Raw genomic sequence first — 18,481 nt, 5'->3', positions numbered from 1 at the left:
TAGATCAGCAGGTTCTGAAATATTCAGACCAGCCCGTCTGGCACCAACAACCATGCCACGTTCAAAGTCACTTAAATCACCTTTCTTCCCCATTCTGATGCTCGGTTTGAACTGCAGCAGATCGTCTTGACCATGTCTACATGCCTAAATGCATTGAGTTGCTGCCATGTGATTGGCTGATTAGAAATTTGCGTTAACGAGCAGTTGGACAGGTGTGCCTAATAAAGTGGCCGGTGAGTGTATATATATATATATATATACATACACACACACACATATATATATATACACACACACACACACACACACACATATATATACGCGAAACAAGCTTGTGCTGCTATGTATTAAAATTTTTTCCTACATCTATATTGATATTCCGCTCCTCATTTTGTTGAGCACTTTTATCAACACCATTGATGGTTTCTGAAAAAAAAGTATATATATATATATATATATATATATACACATAATCCAGTGAGTCAAGTAAAATCTTTATGAGACATAAGCAATCATCAGCTGTCAATAAAGTTACTCGGGAAAGAACATACCATGTACTTCCTCATCATGCACGTCACGTGCACAATGTCCAATGGGGAAGGGAGAGGTGCGACATTCAAAAATGCAAAAATGTGATCGCTAATGGTCCAATGGGGCGGGGGGGGGGGGCTGGTATTTGTCTATTGGCATAATTATTTATAATTACAAAATAGGTGCTTATATCTATGTCTGCAACTTCTGGCCAATTCATTCCTGTTATTCAATGTGGACATTTCTGGCTTGCAAATGATAAAATATTTTTCAGTTAGACATATATATATATCCATCCATTATCCTAACAGCATATCCTGCTCACAGGGTCGCGGGAATGCTGGATCCTATCCTAGCAGTCATTGGGCGGAAGGCGGGGAGACACACTGGACAGGCTGCCAGGCCTGTTCAGGGTGTCACGGGGCCCCCACACACACCCCCCCCCCCCACACACACACACAGTCATACCTAGGGATAATCTTGTTCTTTTTTAACTTAACTTATTTTAGCTTTTGGTCTTCATGTGTGTATATCTTATGCTGTGTTTGCTGTGTTTGTCTGTGTATGTCTTGTACTGTTTGGTGAAGCCACAGCCCTCATTTCATTTTTAACATGTGCCTGCACATTGTTTTTAATGACAATAAATTGAATTGAATTGAATTGAATTTAGTACTGCCAGTTCACCTGAATCACATGTCTTTGGACTGTGGGAGGAAACCGGAGTCCCTGGGGAAACCCACGCAGACACAGGGAGAACATGCAAACTCTACACAGAGGACGACCCGGGACTACCCACCAAGGTTGGACTACCCCAGGGCTCGAACCCAGGACCTTCTTGCTGTGAGGCAACCACGCTAACCACTGTGCCACTATGCATACACACACACACACACACACACACACACACACACACACACACACACACACACACACACACACACATATATATATAAATAAAAGGTAGATGTAGGAAAAAAAAAACTTTAATTCATAGCAGCACAAGCCCATTTCGTGCGTTGCGCACTCATCAGCGGCCAAGTTGGCTATAGCCAGCTTTGCAGCTACATCTACAGCTACATCCCTAACATCTATCTTAATATTCTGCTCCTCATTTGTTGAGCACTTTTATCAACACCATTGACGGTTTCCGGAAGAAAAAAAAACGCTATCTATCTATCTATCTATCTATCTATCTATCTATCTATCTATCTATCTATCTATCTATCTATCTATCTATCTATCTATCTATCTATCTATCTATCTATCTATCTATCTATCTATCTATCTATCTATCTATCTATCTATCTAATCTATCTATCTATCTATCTATCTATCTATCTATCTATCTATATATAATAAGGAGCAAAATAATCCAGTGAGTCAAGTAAATTCTTTGTGAGACAGTACAAGCCGGTTTCATGCTGTAAGCTGATGATTGCTTACGGCATGAAAAAGGCTTGTACTGTCTCATAAAGCATTTACTTGACTCACTGTATTTTATACACACACACACACACACACACACACACACAAACACACACAATAGAATAAAGTAAAAATAGGTGCAATAACATTCAATAATGTGGAAGCACTGGGAATATGGCAAGTACGCTATTTACAAAATGTTAAATGAGAATTTTAAATAAGAAGGTATTTACAGAATGAGAAGTTGTTTGTAGAATAAGAGTTATTTACAGGGTAGTGCGGTCCATGTACAGAGGGTACAGTAAGGCAGATGCATTGTGTTTGTGCATGTGAGTGTGTGTGCATATATGTAGGTGTATGTCATGTTGTGGTGTGGAGAGAGAGTCAAATGGGTAGTCGGTGGGTGGAGGCTTGTTAGAAAGGCCTACTGCTGTGGGGAAGAAGCTGTTCTTGTGGCACAAGTTTCTGGTTTTTATGGACCTTAGCCTTTTGCCAAAGGGGAATGTTTTGAAAATACCATGGCCTGGGTGGAAGGTTCAACATAATCTTTCCTGCTTGCCTCAGTGTCCTTGAGGCGTACAGGTTCTGGAGGGACGGCAGGTTGCAGCCAATCACCCTCTCAGCAGAGTGAATGATACACTGCACTCTGCCCTTGTCCTTGGCAGTGGTAGCAGCATACCAGATAGCGATGGAGGAGGTGAGGGTAAACTCAGTGATGGCAGTGTAAAAGTACACCATCAGTGGCTTTGGCAGGTTGAACAACTTCAGCTGTGGCAGAAAGTACAATCTCTGCTGTGCCTTCTGAGGGATCTGATGTTCAGCTCCCACTTGAGGTCCTGGGTGATGATGGTGCCCAGGAAGTGGGAGGATTCCACAGTATCAACTGGGGAGCCACACAGGGTGATGGGGGTGGGTGGGGTTGGGTTCTTTCTGAAGTTCATGACCATCTCCACTGTCTTTACAGTGTTGAACTCCAAGTTGTTTTGGTCACACCAGGACACCAGATGGTCAATCTCCCACCTCTAGGCGGACTCTTGCCCGCTAGAGATGAGCCCAGTGAGGGTGGTGTCATCAGTAAACTTTAGTAGCTTGACTGACTGGTGACTGGAGATGCAGCTGGTTGTATAAAAAGAGAAGAGTAGAGGGGAAAGGACACAGCCTTGGGGGGAACTGGTGCTGATGGACCGGGAGTCAGAGACGTGATTCCCCAGCTTTATATCTTGCTTCCTCAGATAGGAAGTTGGTGATCCACCTGCACGTAGAGATAGGCATGTACAGTGGTAGAGCGTTTCCCGCAGCAGATCTGGGATGATGGTGTTGAAGGTGGAGCTGAAATCAACAAACAGGATCCTGGCGTAGGTTCCTGCAGAGTGCAGGTGCTGGAGGATGAAGTGGAGCGCCATGTTTATTGTATCGTCCAAAGACCTGTTGGCTCTATAGCTGAACTGTAGGAGGTCCAGGAGTGGATTGGTGATAGTTTTAAGGTGGGAAAATACAAGACGCTCAAAAGACTTCATTACCACAGAGGTCAGGGCAATGGGTCCGTAGTTGTTGAGTCCTGTGGGCCTTGTTTTTTTTGGGGACGGGGTTGATGGTGGAGGTCTTGAAGCAGGCTGGTACATGGCATGTCTCCAGCAAGGTGTTAAAAAAATGACTGTGAACACCAGAGACAGCTGATCGGCACAGTGCTTCAGGGTGGAGGGACAGACAGAGTCTGATTCAGCTGCTTTGCAGGGGTTCTGTCTCTTAAACAGCCTGTTAATGTCCCTCTCCACGATGGGGAGAGTTTTCATTGGGGTGGGGGAGGAGGGGGCCTCCCAGGTGGACAGTTGTGGAGAGGCCCAGGCTCCTGCTGAGGCATGGTAGGAGGAGCTGGTGGTCTGGAGCTGGTGGATGGAGTCACGGGGATGGTCTCAGGACTGTCCCATTGTCTTTCAAATTAACAATAATACTAATTCAGATCGTTGGCCAGGTGCAAGTCATTAGTGGAATGGGGAGTTGTGGTTTATAGTTGGTGATCTGTCTGAGGCCCTTCCAGACAGAGGCTGAGTTGTTTTCTGAGAACTGTTGATGAAGTCTCTCAGAGTACAGTCGTTTAGCAACTCTCACTGCCTTTCTGTACCATCTATTCATACTCTTTAAAGTGGACCTTGTTCCAGTTCATAAATGCTTCCTCCTTTTCCAACCTTAGCTGCCTGAGTTTAGCTGTAAACCAGGGTTTGTCATTGTTGTAACTAACCCTGGTGTGTGATGGTAAACATCTGTCCTCACAGAAGCTGATGTAAGACATCACAGCCTCAGTGTACTCATCCAGACTCTTGGTGGCAGTCCTGAAAACACCCCAGTCAGTACAGTCCAAGCATGTGCAAATATCCTCCATAACTTCACTGGTCCACTTCTCAGATGTCCTAATGACAGGTTTGGAGAGTTTTAATTTCTGCCTGTATGCAGGTATTGGGTGGATTATGATGTGGTCCAAGTGTCCCAGTACAGCGTGGTATGTGATAGCCACTGTTGATTGTAGTGTAACAGTGATCTAAAGTGTTCTCCTCCCTTGTCGGGCATTTAATCAGCTGACGGTATTCAGGTTGGCTGAGATTCCCTTTGTTAAAGTTGCTGAAGACAATAACAAGAGTCCGGGTTTGTCCACTCTCCACACAGTATCTGGTCAGCAAGCATGCACTGTGCCTCCTGCACGTCAGCCTGCGGGGGAATGTAAACACTGGCCAGAATAAATGTAGCGAATTCACGCAGGGAGTAGAAGGATTTACAGTTGATGAAAAAAGTTTCCCAAAAAAAAAAAAAATTCTGGGGCAAAGGCAAATCCACTTGGTCTTCCTCTAAATAACAAGGTCTTTAAAGCACTGACAACCACCACAACAGCTGCTGAATTCATCACTGTGACCCTGTTTTCCTAGACCTGCAACATTACATAATTTACATTACTGCCTGCATGGAAATTATTTTCATAATTTACCACCTCTCGTTATTCTTTCTTTTCTTGCTTCTATTGAAAAACAAAGGCAAACAGTGCAAGGTAAGAACATCAATGGGGACTTAATGGGGACTTGTTTTTTTTTTTTTTGTGGTTTTACGTTTAGGCTCTTAGGACTGCATCCAGAGCAATAAAGACAAAAATAAACAAACAACAAAAAAACCCCAACTCTTTTTCACCACCAAAATAAAAAGATCTCTCCACATAATTTCCGTAGTGAGGACAAGCTCCAGGAATGCACTGAAAGAAGAGTCCTGAGCACCAAATGAAATACAATGTGCCCATTTCAATTCACTGCAACTCCCACAGCTCTTGGAGTGAAGCTAATAACAAATGCAAAGCATATGGTGACAGTCGTGCTGCTCGGGGTGTCATGTTCAATGGTGTGGAGGAGGGAACGGGGATAAGGAGATTGGTGTCAGACACAGCAAACCATTCAGATCAGCAGAAGTCATTTCCATGACTCTGCCTATGATTGCCTCATGTCCACATTCACTGTGCCGTGTCCGTCCAGACTCAATGATCAATACTCCCCATGTCCAACAGGCCCCTAAACCCCTGTCATTTGCCCCTCCCGCACCCACCACCGACAGCAACAATACCTCTTCCTCGCTATTACATTCTGTAATTGTTTTCTTATTTCCCTCTAGCTGGATCAATGGTGCTAGATTTAGCTGGCCCCCTCTAGACCCCCAGAAGCCATGAGGCTGGATCAATTCACACACCGACTAGCCTTCCAATGGTCCTTCACCACTCACAGGCAATTCACTGGTCATGTCTCACAGTGGCTAACTGGACCTCTTACCACATAAAGCAAATCTATATCGAGAGGTCAGTGAATGGAAACAACAATAACAACAACAACAATATAAAGTCAACAACCCGTGTCCCCTTAAATTCAGGAACAGGACTTTTTACTCCATATAGAAACCCAATGCCTCGTACATTAGTGTATTGTAGCTGTGTGTGTGTGTGTGTGTGTGTGTGTGTGTGTGTGTGTGTGTGTGTGTGTGTGTGTGTGTGTGTCAATTGGGTCATTCTACCTACCCGAAAAAATGAATTTAATTAAATTCAATAAAACCCAGCAGCAGTTATCTAAAGAAAAGATAAGCTCATAATTAATACCATATGATGTTGTTAAATGCACCGTCAGAAACATTTTGAATCTATCATAGCAAAACATGACCATCATGTAGCTGGTGGCGGGGGGGGGGTATCGGGGGTGTTGTAAAGAGTTGCTTATCTATACCAATTGCAAACCGATACCTTTGCTATATGCTGAGCTTTCTGGTTTTCAAATCCTGCGTTTGGGCCCTGAATCTTTATTTTGGTAAACAAATCAGTAGAGGGCACTCTGCCTTTCAGAACCCTAAGGCCTTCCATAAAACTATGGGTCCCCATACATTCATCTTGTAGTGCGCCTCAAGTTTCAAATATAGAGGGGCCAGCTTTGCAACACAACCCTTAAGAATACAAAAAAGAAAAACAAGAACTCATTATTCAGCAAAAATATTACATGACAAATGTCGCTCCAAAAGTAGAATCAAATATAGCTGCCACTTTTGAGAGGGGGTGAAAACTTTGTGACTATAAAGGCATAAAAAGATGATACCGAGCTGGCCATGTTACTGCTGGACAGGTAAGTAGCATTGTCACTAAATATATAGCCGTGTGTGGTTATTTATACATATTGTAGTGTTTTAAAATGCGACTACCTCTTCCCTTGACTGCTCACCTGTGACTGCTCACCAAAAAACAAAACAAAACACTGGGAACAAGACAACTGAGAAGAAAAATCTGCTGCCCGGACTGGGCCGAGGTGTGATGGGTTGCACTGTACATGACAGGGGTGGGACAACTGCTCTCACCTCCCATTTACTCTCCTGGGTTTTCCTCTTGAGCTGGATGTTCCAGTTCTCAGCATCCACCTCTGCACAGTGAGCTATGGTGATGGCCACTGGACTGGTCAGGTCCAGACCTGGAGGACCATACGTTACCTCTGGGCCCAGTAGGATTTCTCCGTCTTCCTCTGTTTGCACACTAAACACACACACACACACACACACACACACACACACACACACACACACACACACACACACACACACACACACACACACACACACACACACACACACAGGACAGAGAGGTGTAGATACCGTGAGGAACAGAGTGATAGTGATACAGTGTAAAGGGTGGGATAGAGGAAATGTCCCCTGCATTGTAAAGATACAGCCTCAAACATCTGCCTTATGGAGGACATGTATTAAACAGTGCCTTAAAAGAGAGTCTGTATGACGTTCTTCTTTTTATCATTATAAGTGTGCACATGATAAAACAAATTACTGTTCAACATTGACACCTTTCTTCATTTCTTTAGAGGTGAGATATCGGTTACGGCTTGCTTTGCACATTACTCGGATTATTGTACGATTATTTGTAACTAGATGATCTTAAGTTATTGTCTATTATGTTCTTAATCAAATCAAACTATATTAAAAAACCTGTAAAAGCAAGGAGAAATAGCTCTGACAGTCAACAGAAAGGACACACAGTAAATCAGCTGCCAGTGTGCTACTGGCTACAAACGAACAGACAAATTGTGGGCACTGATCCCTCCGTGACATTGCATATTCATCATTTTCTGTTTATTATCTTGGAGCCATTATCTGTACTTAACTTGTCTCCTTGAAATCCTGCCTCTGCATGAGAAACAAGCAATTAACAAGAAAGAGAAAAAGACCATGTGAAGGGCGGTGGACAAGCCTGGCAAAGAGAACACTGGCTTGTAGGAGTGCGATTCCCCGGGGCTGCCACTACACTTAAGTTCAGGTCCAGTGAGTTCATCTTGTAACCACACAGCTAGGGCATTCAGTTTATTTCAGCACAGGTGGAAAAGTCATCAAGGGTGCGATTTTCTTCTAATTTGGACCGCGCTCATTAGAATAGGGCCTGCATGAAACAGCGCTTAACAGTGGACGGCGGCATCAGTGGAGGAGGTTTCAGCATACAGGACACAGGCGAGATCAAGGCCGTGTGGAGCGACAACTTGAGCGAAGCTCTATAAGCACATATCAGTCTTCACAGATGAAAGATCCAAGAAATGCTCATTTGTCAAGATTTTCTTCCCCTGGATGAGAGGTGGTTTAAAGCGCTCGTGGCAGTATTAGTGGCGTTGAACTTGCTATTTTTAGCGTATACAGTACACAATGACTTTAAACAAACAGGTAGAGGTTTAAGTGGGTCTAATGATGTTGCGCCAAATTATCCCACCATCTGTTATTCACCGCCTCCATCTTGTAAATGTGTAATTCTGCACAAGCTGGTGTTAAACAGCACCTGTAGATGCATGTCACATATATCCTGTATTAATGGATTATCATCAGCAGCACCGGTGTTCTGTTGAGATGTGCTACCTATCGAGATGTGCTACTTAAGAGCTTTTTTTTATTTCCCCCCATTTCTCCCCAATTGTACCTTTCCAATTACCCCATCCTTCCGAGCCGTCCCGGTTGCTGCCCCACCCCATCTGCTGATCCGGGGAGGGCTGCAGAATACCACATGCCTCCTCCGATACATGTGGAGTCACCAGCCACTTCTTTTCACCTGACAGTGAGGCGTTTTGCCAGGGGGACGTAGCGCATGGGAGGATCACGCTTTCCCCTCCAGTTCCCGCTACCCCTCCCCCGAACAGGCGCCCCGACCGACCAGAGGAGGTGCTAGTGCAGCGACCAGGACACATACCCACATCTGGCTTCCCTCCGCAGACACGGCCATTTGTGTCTGTAGGGACGCCCGACCAAGCCGGAGGTAACGAATTCGAACCGGGATCCTCGTGTTGGTAGGCAACAGAATAGACCACTACGCTACCCGGATGCCCCTAGTTAGCAGTTCTGCGCGTGGTTAGGTGAGATTAGGGTTAGAGTGAGACTGCTATTGATTTGCGCTACAGTAGCATTTTTCATCAAGGCAGCATAAATCTTCAGAACATTGGAATGAGCTTTGAAGTGTGTGTGTGTGTGTGTGTGTGTGTGTGTGGGTGGGTGGGTGGGGGTGGTGGTGCAGCCAGCTTTGGATGATGTAATAGGCTAGTGAACTTTTTCACATCAACTTCTTTTCATTCTCAGCCTAGCCTAGCATTTTTGTACAACTAAAATATGGTAAAAAAAAAAAAAATACATTCCCTCTTTTCATCAAGGCACTTTCAGATCAAAATGGTAGCAGCTTTTTTTTTTTTTCTTTAGCACAGTGGTCCACAAAAAAAAACGGCTAAAAAGGTTTGACTCAAAAGGAGCGTCCTGGCTCCTGTTAACACAGACCCTCATGTTTTCCACTCTGAGAATTGTTACACTGTAACCAATCGACCAACCAACCTATTAATATGTGTTTTTATTTAATTTTATTGGGATTTGCAAAAAAAGAAAAATACACCGCATCATCAGAGCATTCACAAAGAGTAAAAAGTACACATTCCCTTTACAAAGACACACCACAAAAAAGTGACAATTGACCCATTGCTAAACACCACAACATCCCACAGAAAACAAGAAAAAAAAAACAAACAACACAACCATAAACATGTTTTTTTTATTAAGGTTCGAATGAGAGTCAAAATCCATGCCTTATTAAAACAGTCTTTACATCCAATATGCCTACTAACATACAAATAGCGCCACAGCAGACCCAAGTTTAGTCCCCTGGACATGTCCATCCATGCATTATCCAAAACGCTTATCCTGCTCTCAGGGTCACAGGGATGCTGCAGCCTATCCCAGCACTCATTGGGCGGCAGGCCAGGAGACACCCTGGACAGGCCATCAGGCCATCACGGCCCCCCCCCCCCACACACACACACACCCTAAGGACAATTTAGTATGGCCAATTCACCTGACCTACATGTCTTTGGACTGTGGGAGGAAACCCATGCAGACATGGGGAGAACATGGAAACTCCACACAGACATGTTCCCTAGACATGTGACACTATGCAAATCTCTTCAGCACAAGTTGATGTATTATACATAAAAATTGTACTTATTAACTCTTAGAAAATAAATGTACAACCTGAAATGTATAAAAGTTTGGTCACTATTGTGAGTGATGGTCATTAGAACATTCAATTTAACATTTCAACATTTAACATTAAAATGACATTTTGTAATAAGGAAACATGACCAGCAGGCTTCATACTTCAGTATTCTGCAAGCAGAGCACATCTAATAATTAGCCCATGATTGGCTGCATGTCTGTAAACAAATCCTGCTTAAAACGGCACTAAGAAGAAAGGGCAAGGTTTAGTCCCCTATCATTTTCCTAAGTACTGAGTGCACCTATCACTTTCCAAGCAAAATCAATTTAATACTTCAAATGACACTTCTTAAAATGACGCAGACACGAGAAACTCTGCCCAGCTGTGGCACTGGACATTGGCACAGTGACGTAGGGATGCAGTAGCTTGTCTAACACCTGCCGCATCTTCTGCTACTGCCAGAATATCAACAAGGGTGGCAATTTTGGTGACTTTTGTGATGCATAAAGACAGTGGCGGCTCCTGCTAAATATTTTAGGGGGGGGGCACTTGTTGCAATGATGGCCAAGGTGACCCATTCAATAGGTAAATTAACCTAAGTCAACTAGCTAACTTGACACATTGCATTGTAATTTTTTTTTCTTCTGGTTACCTCACGTAGCAATACCAACAGTAACCACAAGATGACAAGATCAGACAAGGACTTTTCCTTAGGCTACATGTATTGTACATTATTTGTGGAGAGCTACATCCAGGCATTCATTGTAAATGTCTTGAATAAAATTATTTTGGCTCTACAATAACTTTACGATCCACTGTAGTCATCAACAGATAAATTGTCATCGATCAGTTTGCCCTCACAAATACATTTGAATGTGAAGAAAGAGAGAGTGTGCTACCATTAATCAATTAAAATTGAGTAAGGTCTTCACTCTCACAATAATCTGATTCAGTCTTCAACTCAAACACTCCACAAAACTTCACACAGTCGATAAGATGGGCTAGAATGTGGCGGTTCTTGCTCACCTCATCGTTGTGATGACACACATCTATCCTGTAGCTTTCGTCCAACTGTGTGGCAATGTTGACTCTCCCAAAAGCTGAATTGTTTCAGGCAACTGTCCATATGTATCTTCAATATTTCATGCTTTTTCACCTTCTCCAAGACATGATGCATGTCAGTGACACCCATAGTTGTCCAAGCAACCAGGTGGCTTTATAACAGTATATTAGATATAGAAATCTAAATTTTTGGAGAAACTCACAAAAGCTGAAATTCTAAATAATTTACATTTGATGTTGCCTATTCATAGATTGGAGCCTGCATGTTCCAAAGGATGTTGTGGCTATTCAGAAAGTTTTGTAGGTTATTTGTTTTGTACAACAGGTTATCTGTTTTGTAAAACAGATAACGTGTTGTATACTGATAGTAATGGCGTTTGTATGAACGTCAATTAAAAGCTGACTGAGGGGTTTAGACTTGTCAAAATGGCTACTAAATAATGTTAGCGATTGTGCAGTAAAGTAACAACTATAATTTTTGAAAAAAAAAACAGAATTTTAGTTTGTTAATAAATGTGCTATTAAATGATAAATGAATGTTTGCAAATAACATTCTGAATTATTACCTATGGCCCAATTGAAATATTTTGATTTTTTACTATCCTTCATCTACTCTTCCCACTTATTCTTGCTTATTGCCTAGTTTATGAATCCCACATGTATACTGCACACGTTGAAATAAATAACATTTTTGTTCTTTGGTGGAAAAAAAAACTTTTTAAACCTGGCTTCCTGCATGCCAGATTGGGTCTGAGACAGATTTCAGTCATGAAATCTGGCATCAACATGTGTCTCCAGTGACCACTTATGATTAGATTTTGCTTTCCCGATCAAGTCTTCTCAAATCATTTCCACAATTTTCCTTTAAAAATTTCTGTGTATATACACCTGTTTCAAATCTCACAGTTTCTTTTGAAATGACTTCACAACAGAGAGAAATTACACATCTGGTCTTGCTGTTGCTCCTAGCCTTGAAGTCGAGGCCACCCAAGAAAAGACCAAATCCAGATCGAGTCTTTAGGGGTGCAAGTCCTAGTCAAGTCCTAGACTTTAAGGTCGCGAATTCAACTCAAGACTGATAGGGCCAAAACTTCTGTAGACTGACTGCACCAGAGCAGCAGAAGTCCAATTAAACACAAGATTTTAACTGAAGTGATATACCACTGTAATAATAATAATAAATCAACATTTCACTATTTATTTAGCCTCTTTATCCTTTATCCTCTATCCTTTATCCTCCCTATGCTAACCCAGCCACCGAGGATGCATAAGCCAGTGCATTCTTAGTGCCGATCCCAAGCCCGGATAAATGGGGAGGGTTTGCATCAGGAAGGGCATCCGGTGTAAAATCTTTGCCAAATCAAATATGCGGATCATAAGTCAGATTTCCATACCGGATCGGTCGAGGCTCGGGTTACCAACGACCGCTACTGGTACTGTTGGCCATTATGGTGCCAGTGGAAACTTGGGCAAAGGAGAAGGAGAGGGGGAAGGCATGTCCAGAGGCAGCGGGAGAGGAGGAAGGGTAGGAGTGTTGAAGGGAGAATCGGAACCTTGAATGTTGGAACTATGACTGGTAAAAGCAGAGTGTGATGTGTTGTAAATGTTGTGGTGGCGCTGCTGCTGTAACATACCTGTTGAATGACATGTAACGCCATAGAAGAAGGCATTCAGTAAAAGACGGTCAAGCTTAATCACTGTGCTATCCGTCTGAGTGTCGCCTCATTGTTAATCTAATTAACAATACATATATGGCGTGGTGTCAGAAGTAAAGTATGGAGCAACTAAAGTCACCGAACAGCTTTTGCCTGGAAGGGAACGTGGCGGAAAGTTGGCGTTCGAGGATTCAGAGGTTTGAGCTGTACCTCATTGCTAGCGGCATCTCCGAAAAGTCAGAAAAGGTGAGGGGCGCTACTTTTCTCCATGTGGCTGGAGAGGAAACGATCAAGGTATTTAATACCATGGACTTTGATGATGATGCAGACTGCGGCTTAGACGCAATAGAAGAGAAGTTTTGGCAGTACTGTGAACCAAGGAGGAACATAACATACCTGAGGCACTTGTTTTTCACAAGGGTCCGAGGAAAGGGTGAGTCAATCGATGCATACGTGACTGACTTGAAAAATAAAGCAAAGGACTGCGAGTTTGGGCAGCTCACAGACTCGCTGAAAAGGGACCGCATCGTGTGTGGAGTAACAAATGATCAGGTGAGAGCTAGACTGCTCAGAGAGCCCGACTTGTCATTGGCAAAAGCTGTCGATATCTGCAGAGCTAACGAAGCTACACAAGCCACCTGAGATCTTTGCATGAAGAAACTGAAGTGGCAGTTAGCAAGCTAAGTAAAACGAAGCTAGAAAAAAAATCCAAAGAGAGCAGTATCGGTGATAATAAATATGACTGCAGTAAATGTGGATACAAACATGAGGCTCGCAAATGTCCTGCCTATGGTCAAACATGCATTGTGCAAACGAAAAAAACACTGGTGGTATGTGCAAAGCAAAGAAACCGACAGAAGGCTATCGAAAAATGGAGAGACATGTAAATGAAATTTAAGAACAAGAGAGTGAAATGTTTCTTGGAGCTCGAGTCAAAGAAAAGTGGAAAGAAGACGAAAAATGAGAAAAGAGAAAAGACAAGAAACTAACATAGAAACAAAACAGAAAAAACGGATTGAAGTGCTCAAAGTAAATGGCCAAAAGCTCACATTCAGGTTGGATACCGGCAGTGGCGTAAGTTTCACTTGAACATTGGGGGGGACACATTTAGCGGGGGGTCAGGGGGTCCTCCCCCTGGAAATTTTGAGCATCACACATTTAATTTCCTGCATTCTGGTGAATTTGTATGCACCAATTTGCTCTTTTGCTACATCAATTTATTGTGGAAATGTCTTGTTTATGTAAAAGAAAAACAACTTTCTAGGCAATTCTCTCATCTTACTCTCTTTTTTGCACCAAAAAAGCACCGGATATCTTCTGTTACTTTCCTCTTGCTCATGTTGACTCTGTGAATGAAAATAGTAGATGCATTTGAACTAATACAATACCCTTGGCACAAATTGGTTTGTAGATGTACCTATTATGTTATCTCATGTGCCCGAAATTATCAGTTCAAGTTCATTTAAGCTAAAATAAACGTCTAGGGGCTGCTGTTAGCAAGCGCTAGCTAGCTAGCTAGCTAGTTCGTGAGGGGCTCTGAACTGATAACCCCAAACACAAGTTATAAACTAGATAAGGCTATAATTCATCCAGAAATACGTAAGAAAATCTAACTCAGAAACCTCAAAGGTAAGAAAGGGTGGTGTACTGGGCTACACAAGCAAGCTGGCTAGCTACGTTACTTACACTTGCTTACACGATCATTCATGCTCCGGTCTCCTGGTTGTCAGGAGCAACTGCAAGACAGCAACGAGGTCGGCAATCCCAGTGGCAAGGTTAAAATGGTATGGTCCAAGCATAGGGGTGTATGAAATCGTTGGAAAACAAGTATGAATGACATTTTAAGTAGTTCAACTGTCTGTGTTGTTATTTTACCTTTTTTGGCGAGGGAGTTAACATTATCATTCATGATATATTTTTTGGGTGGGACAAATTCACCTCTTCTAAATATTGAGGGGGACATGTCCCAACTGACCCCCCCATAAGTTACGCCTGTAGATACCGGTGCAGATGGCATTGTTTTGCCTCTCACAGCCTATCGACAAGTGGCTGAAAAGGATGCACAACTAACTGAGTCCAGCATCAAGTTGGTTGCACATTCCCGCCACAAGGTGGTGCCATTAGGCAAGGCAAAGCTAAAATGTGAGTCCAAAACTGAAGTGCATGAGTTGGAGTTCCAGATCATAAAACCCAACTTCCCAGCTATCATAGGTGGTGATTCCTGCGCTCAGATGGGACTGATAAAAAGGCTCTACAAGGTGGACAAGGAAGTGGAAACAGACATCCTAAAGGATTACAATGATGTGTTCACAGGGTTGGGGTGTGTGCCTGGACAGCATCACATTCAGATAGATCCGGCAGTAACTCCAGTTATCCACCCGCCCAGAAAAGTCCCTTTAGCACTAAAGGACAAAATCAAAAGTGAACTAGATAGAATGGAGAACCTTGGTGTGGCTGAAAAACAAACAGAACCCACTGACTGGGTTAACAGCATGGTTACTGTCAACAAGCCAAATAAAAAACTAAAGCTCTGCATAGACCCCCAAGACCTCAACAAAGCCATAAAGAGGGAACACTATCCCCTGAGGACAGTAGAGGAAGTTGTGGCTGAGATGCCAGATGCAAAAGTATTTTCTGTATTAGACGCAAACCATGAATTCTGGCAAATACAACTAGACGAGGATAGTTCTAAGTTGTGTACCTTCAACACACCATTCGGTCAGTACCGATTCAAAAGGCTTCCTTTTGGTGTCTCATCAGTTCCGGAGGTTTTCCAAAAATGCATAGCGCAGAGACTGGAGGACCTAGAAGTTGTTGTAAATGTCATTGACGACATTCTAGTGTGGGGTGCTGACAAGGAACAACATGAAAAAAGGCTGAGACAGCTTCTGGACAGAATAAGGAGCATAAATCTCAAGCTCAACAAAGACAAGTGTAAGATTGGAATGACAGAGATACAATATATTGGTAACATTCTGAGTGCTGAGGGCCTGAAGCCAGACCAAGAAAAAGTCAGAACAGTAGTGGATATGCTACAGCCACAGGACAAAGCTGCACTGCTGAGGTTCCTAGGTATGTTGCAGTACCTCTCAAAGTTAATCCCGAACCTGTCTGATGTAAGCGCTCCGCTCAGAAAGCTCTTGGAGGGGGGTGTTGAGTGGAATTGGGATGCACAGCAGCAACACGGCTTTGAGCAGCTAAAGAAACTGGCAAGCAATGCCCCAGTTCTCAAGTATCATGATGTGAACAAGGATGTTACATTATCAGTGGATGCGAGCTCTGAAGGATTGGGAGCTGTGATAATGCAGGATGGACAACCTGTTGCTTATGGTTCGAGGTCTCTTACCAACACACAGAAGAGATATGCACAGATAGAAAAAGAACTGTTAGCCATAGTGTATGGGTGTGAAAAATTCAAACAGTATCTGTATGGAGAAAAAGGTACAGGTGGAGTCTGACCATAAACCACCATAAAAGGACTACACAAAGCTCCTCCCAGACTACTGTTGGCACTGCAGCCTTTTGACTTGTGTGTAACCTACAAACCAGGAAAAGAGTTGCGCATTGCGGATACACTCAGCAGAGCTTACCTGCAAGAACAGTCTTAACAACTACTTGAAGAGGAAATAGAAGTTAATCTTCTATCAGCACACCTTCCAATCTCAGAAGAAAAACTGAGTCAGTTCAAAACTGCAACAGCAGAGGATGGTGAACTGCAGCTCATGATGAAAGCGGTTCAGTTGGGTTGGCCAGAGCAAGTTAGCCAAGTTCCGGCTGAAATAAAGAAATACTGGACATTCAGGGAAGAACGCAGCTGCCCAGAAGGACTTTTTTTCAAAAACTCCAGACTCATTGTCCCTGAAAGACAGAGAGCAGAAATGCTTCAAAAATCCATGAAGCCCATCTAAGGATTTTCAAATGCAAGGAGAGGGCAAGAGATGTATTATTTTGGTCTGGGATGTCCAAACAAATTGAGGACATTGTGATGAAGTGTAGCATCTGTAACACTTTCAAAAAAGAGCAATGTGAAAGAACCACTGCTGTGCCATGACATTCCAGATCGATCATGGGCAAAACTGGGTGTGGATCTTTTCCATTTTGACCAAGGTGATTATCTACTCTGTGTAGATTACTACTCGAAGTATCTAGAAATTGCCAAGCTGCCCCAGACAACAAGCAAACATGCAATTGTAGCTCTGAAATCCATGTTTGCAAGATATGGAATCCCAGATAAGGTTATGTTGGACAATGGACTGCAGTTTGCGAGTGAGGAGTTTAAAAAGTTCACAGCAGAGTGGGAGTTTAAACACACTACATCAAGCCCAGGATTCCCACAATCCAACACTCAAAGTGAACAAGTGATCCAGACCATAAAAAACCTGCTCAAGAAAGCACGAGAGAGCCAAGGAAACCCATATCTTACTCTCCTTGAGTACAGAAATGCACCTTTGGATGGAGTGACACTGTGTCCTGCCCAACTGTTAATGGGTCGGCGACTGAAGAAAAAACTACCTGCAACTACGCAGCTGTTGAAGCCTCAGCTGTACAAGGAAGTGCATGGACAAATGAGGAAAAGACAGTTGAAACAGAAACACTACTTTGATCCAGGCACGAGAGACCTGCCTGCACTACAGGAGGGTGAGCCCGTGAGATTCAGAGTGGGCAATACATGACAGCCAGCTGTTGTTAAACATCGCCATGTTCAGCCAAGGTCTTTTGTGATTCAAACACCCGAAGGCAGCACCTTTTGCAGAAACAGGCGACAGCTGCTAAAGAGCAGAGAGGACAGACTTCCAGAACTGGCCAGAACAGGTCAGGAACAGGAGGACTTCATGGCATCTGCTAGTGAACCAGCAGATATCACAGTGATGTCAGCACCTGTCACTTCTCCTATAAGAGAGACTGTAACACCGGAGGTGACCACAACTACAACAGGTCCAGTAAAGACCTCATGCTCTGGGAGAGTGATTAAACCTCCAAAACGTTATTCACAGTAAAAAAAGAAAAAGTAGAGTGAATGTAACGGTGAATTCATGTTGTTACATTACAGATCACATACGTGTTTAATGTTTGTACTGAGTTGAAAGTAACATTGCATAGATCTTTTGTTGATTAGTAAAATAGGCCAAGTGAAAGAAAAAAAAAAGAGAACAGAAAGTTAATGGCTTTAAGTTAAGCATAAACATGTCTAAGATGAAGCACATAAATGTTTTAACAATGCTTAGATTGTTACTTGATTTTATTATTACATGATTGAGGTTTATTTGCTTTGGTTACATATTTAGGTGTTCTGCTTGAAAGAGGGAGATGTGATGTGTAGTAAATAGGTTTAACCTGTGATGGCGCTGCTGCTGTAACATACCTGTTGAATGACATGTAACACCATAGAAGAATGCATTAAGTAAAAAGATGGTCAAGCTGAATCAACGTGCTATCCGCCTGAGTTATTGTGTCGTCTCATTGTTAATCTAATTAACAATACATATATGACAGAGAGAGCTATCTGATATGATGGAAAGAATAAAGGTAGGTATATTGTTTTTGCAAGAGACCAGAAGGAAGGGGAGTAAGGCCAGGAGCATCGGAGGTGGGTTCAAGCTCTTCTACCATGGTGCGAATGGGAGGAGAAATGGGGTAGGGGTAATACTGAAGGAAGAGTATGTCAAGAGTGTGCTGGAGGTGAAGAGAGTGCCGGACAGAGTGATGAGTATGAAGCTGGAAATCGAAGGTGCATTGATGAATGTAATCAGCACATATGCCCTGCAAGTTGGGTGTGAGATGGAAG

General features: G+C 43.0%; 1 protein-coding gene across 1 annotated transcript in view; it reads right to left on the bottom strand.

Moving 5' to 3' along the window:
* unc5db (unc-5 netrin receptor Db) overlaps positions 1-18,481 on the bottom strand; it is a 137,738-nt gene that overhangs the window by 22,084 nt on the left and 97,173 nt on the right. Inside the window, exon 12 of the mRNA XM_056279580.1 lies at positions 6,820-6,991. Within this exon, the coding sequence (XP_056135555.1) occupies positions 6,820-6,991 (172 nt within the window). The remainder of the gene's footprint in view (positions 1-6,819; positions 6,992-18,481) is intronic.

The sequence above is a fragment of the Lampris incognitus genome, chromosome 1, assembly GCF_029633865.1.
Source record: "Lampris incognitus isolate fLamInc1 chromosome 1, fLamInc1.hap2, whole genome shotgun sequence".
Classification (NCBI taxonomy): domain Eukaryota; kingdom Metazoa; phylum Chordata; class Actinopteri; order Lampriformes; family Lampridae; genus Lampris; species Lampris incognitus.
The sequence above is the reverse complement of the archived record's forward strand: the minus strand, read 5'-3'. Positions and strand labels throughout refer to the sequence as shown.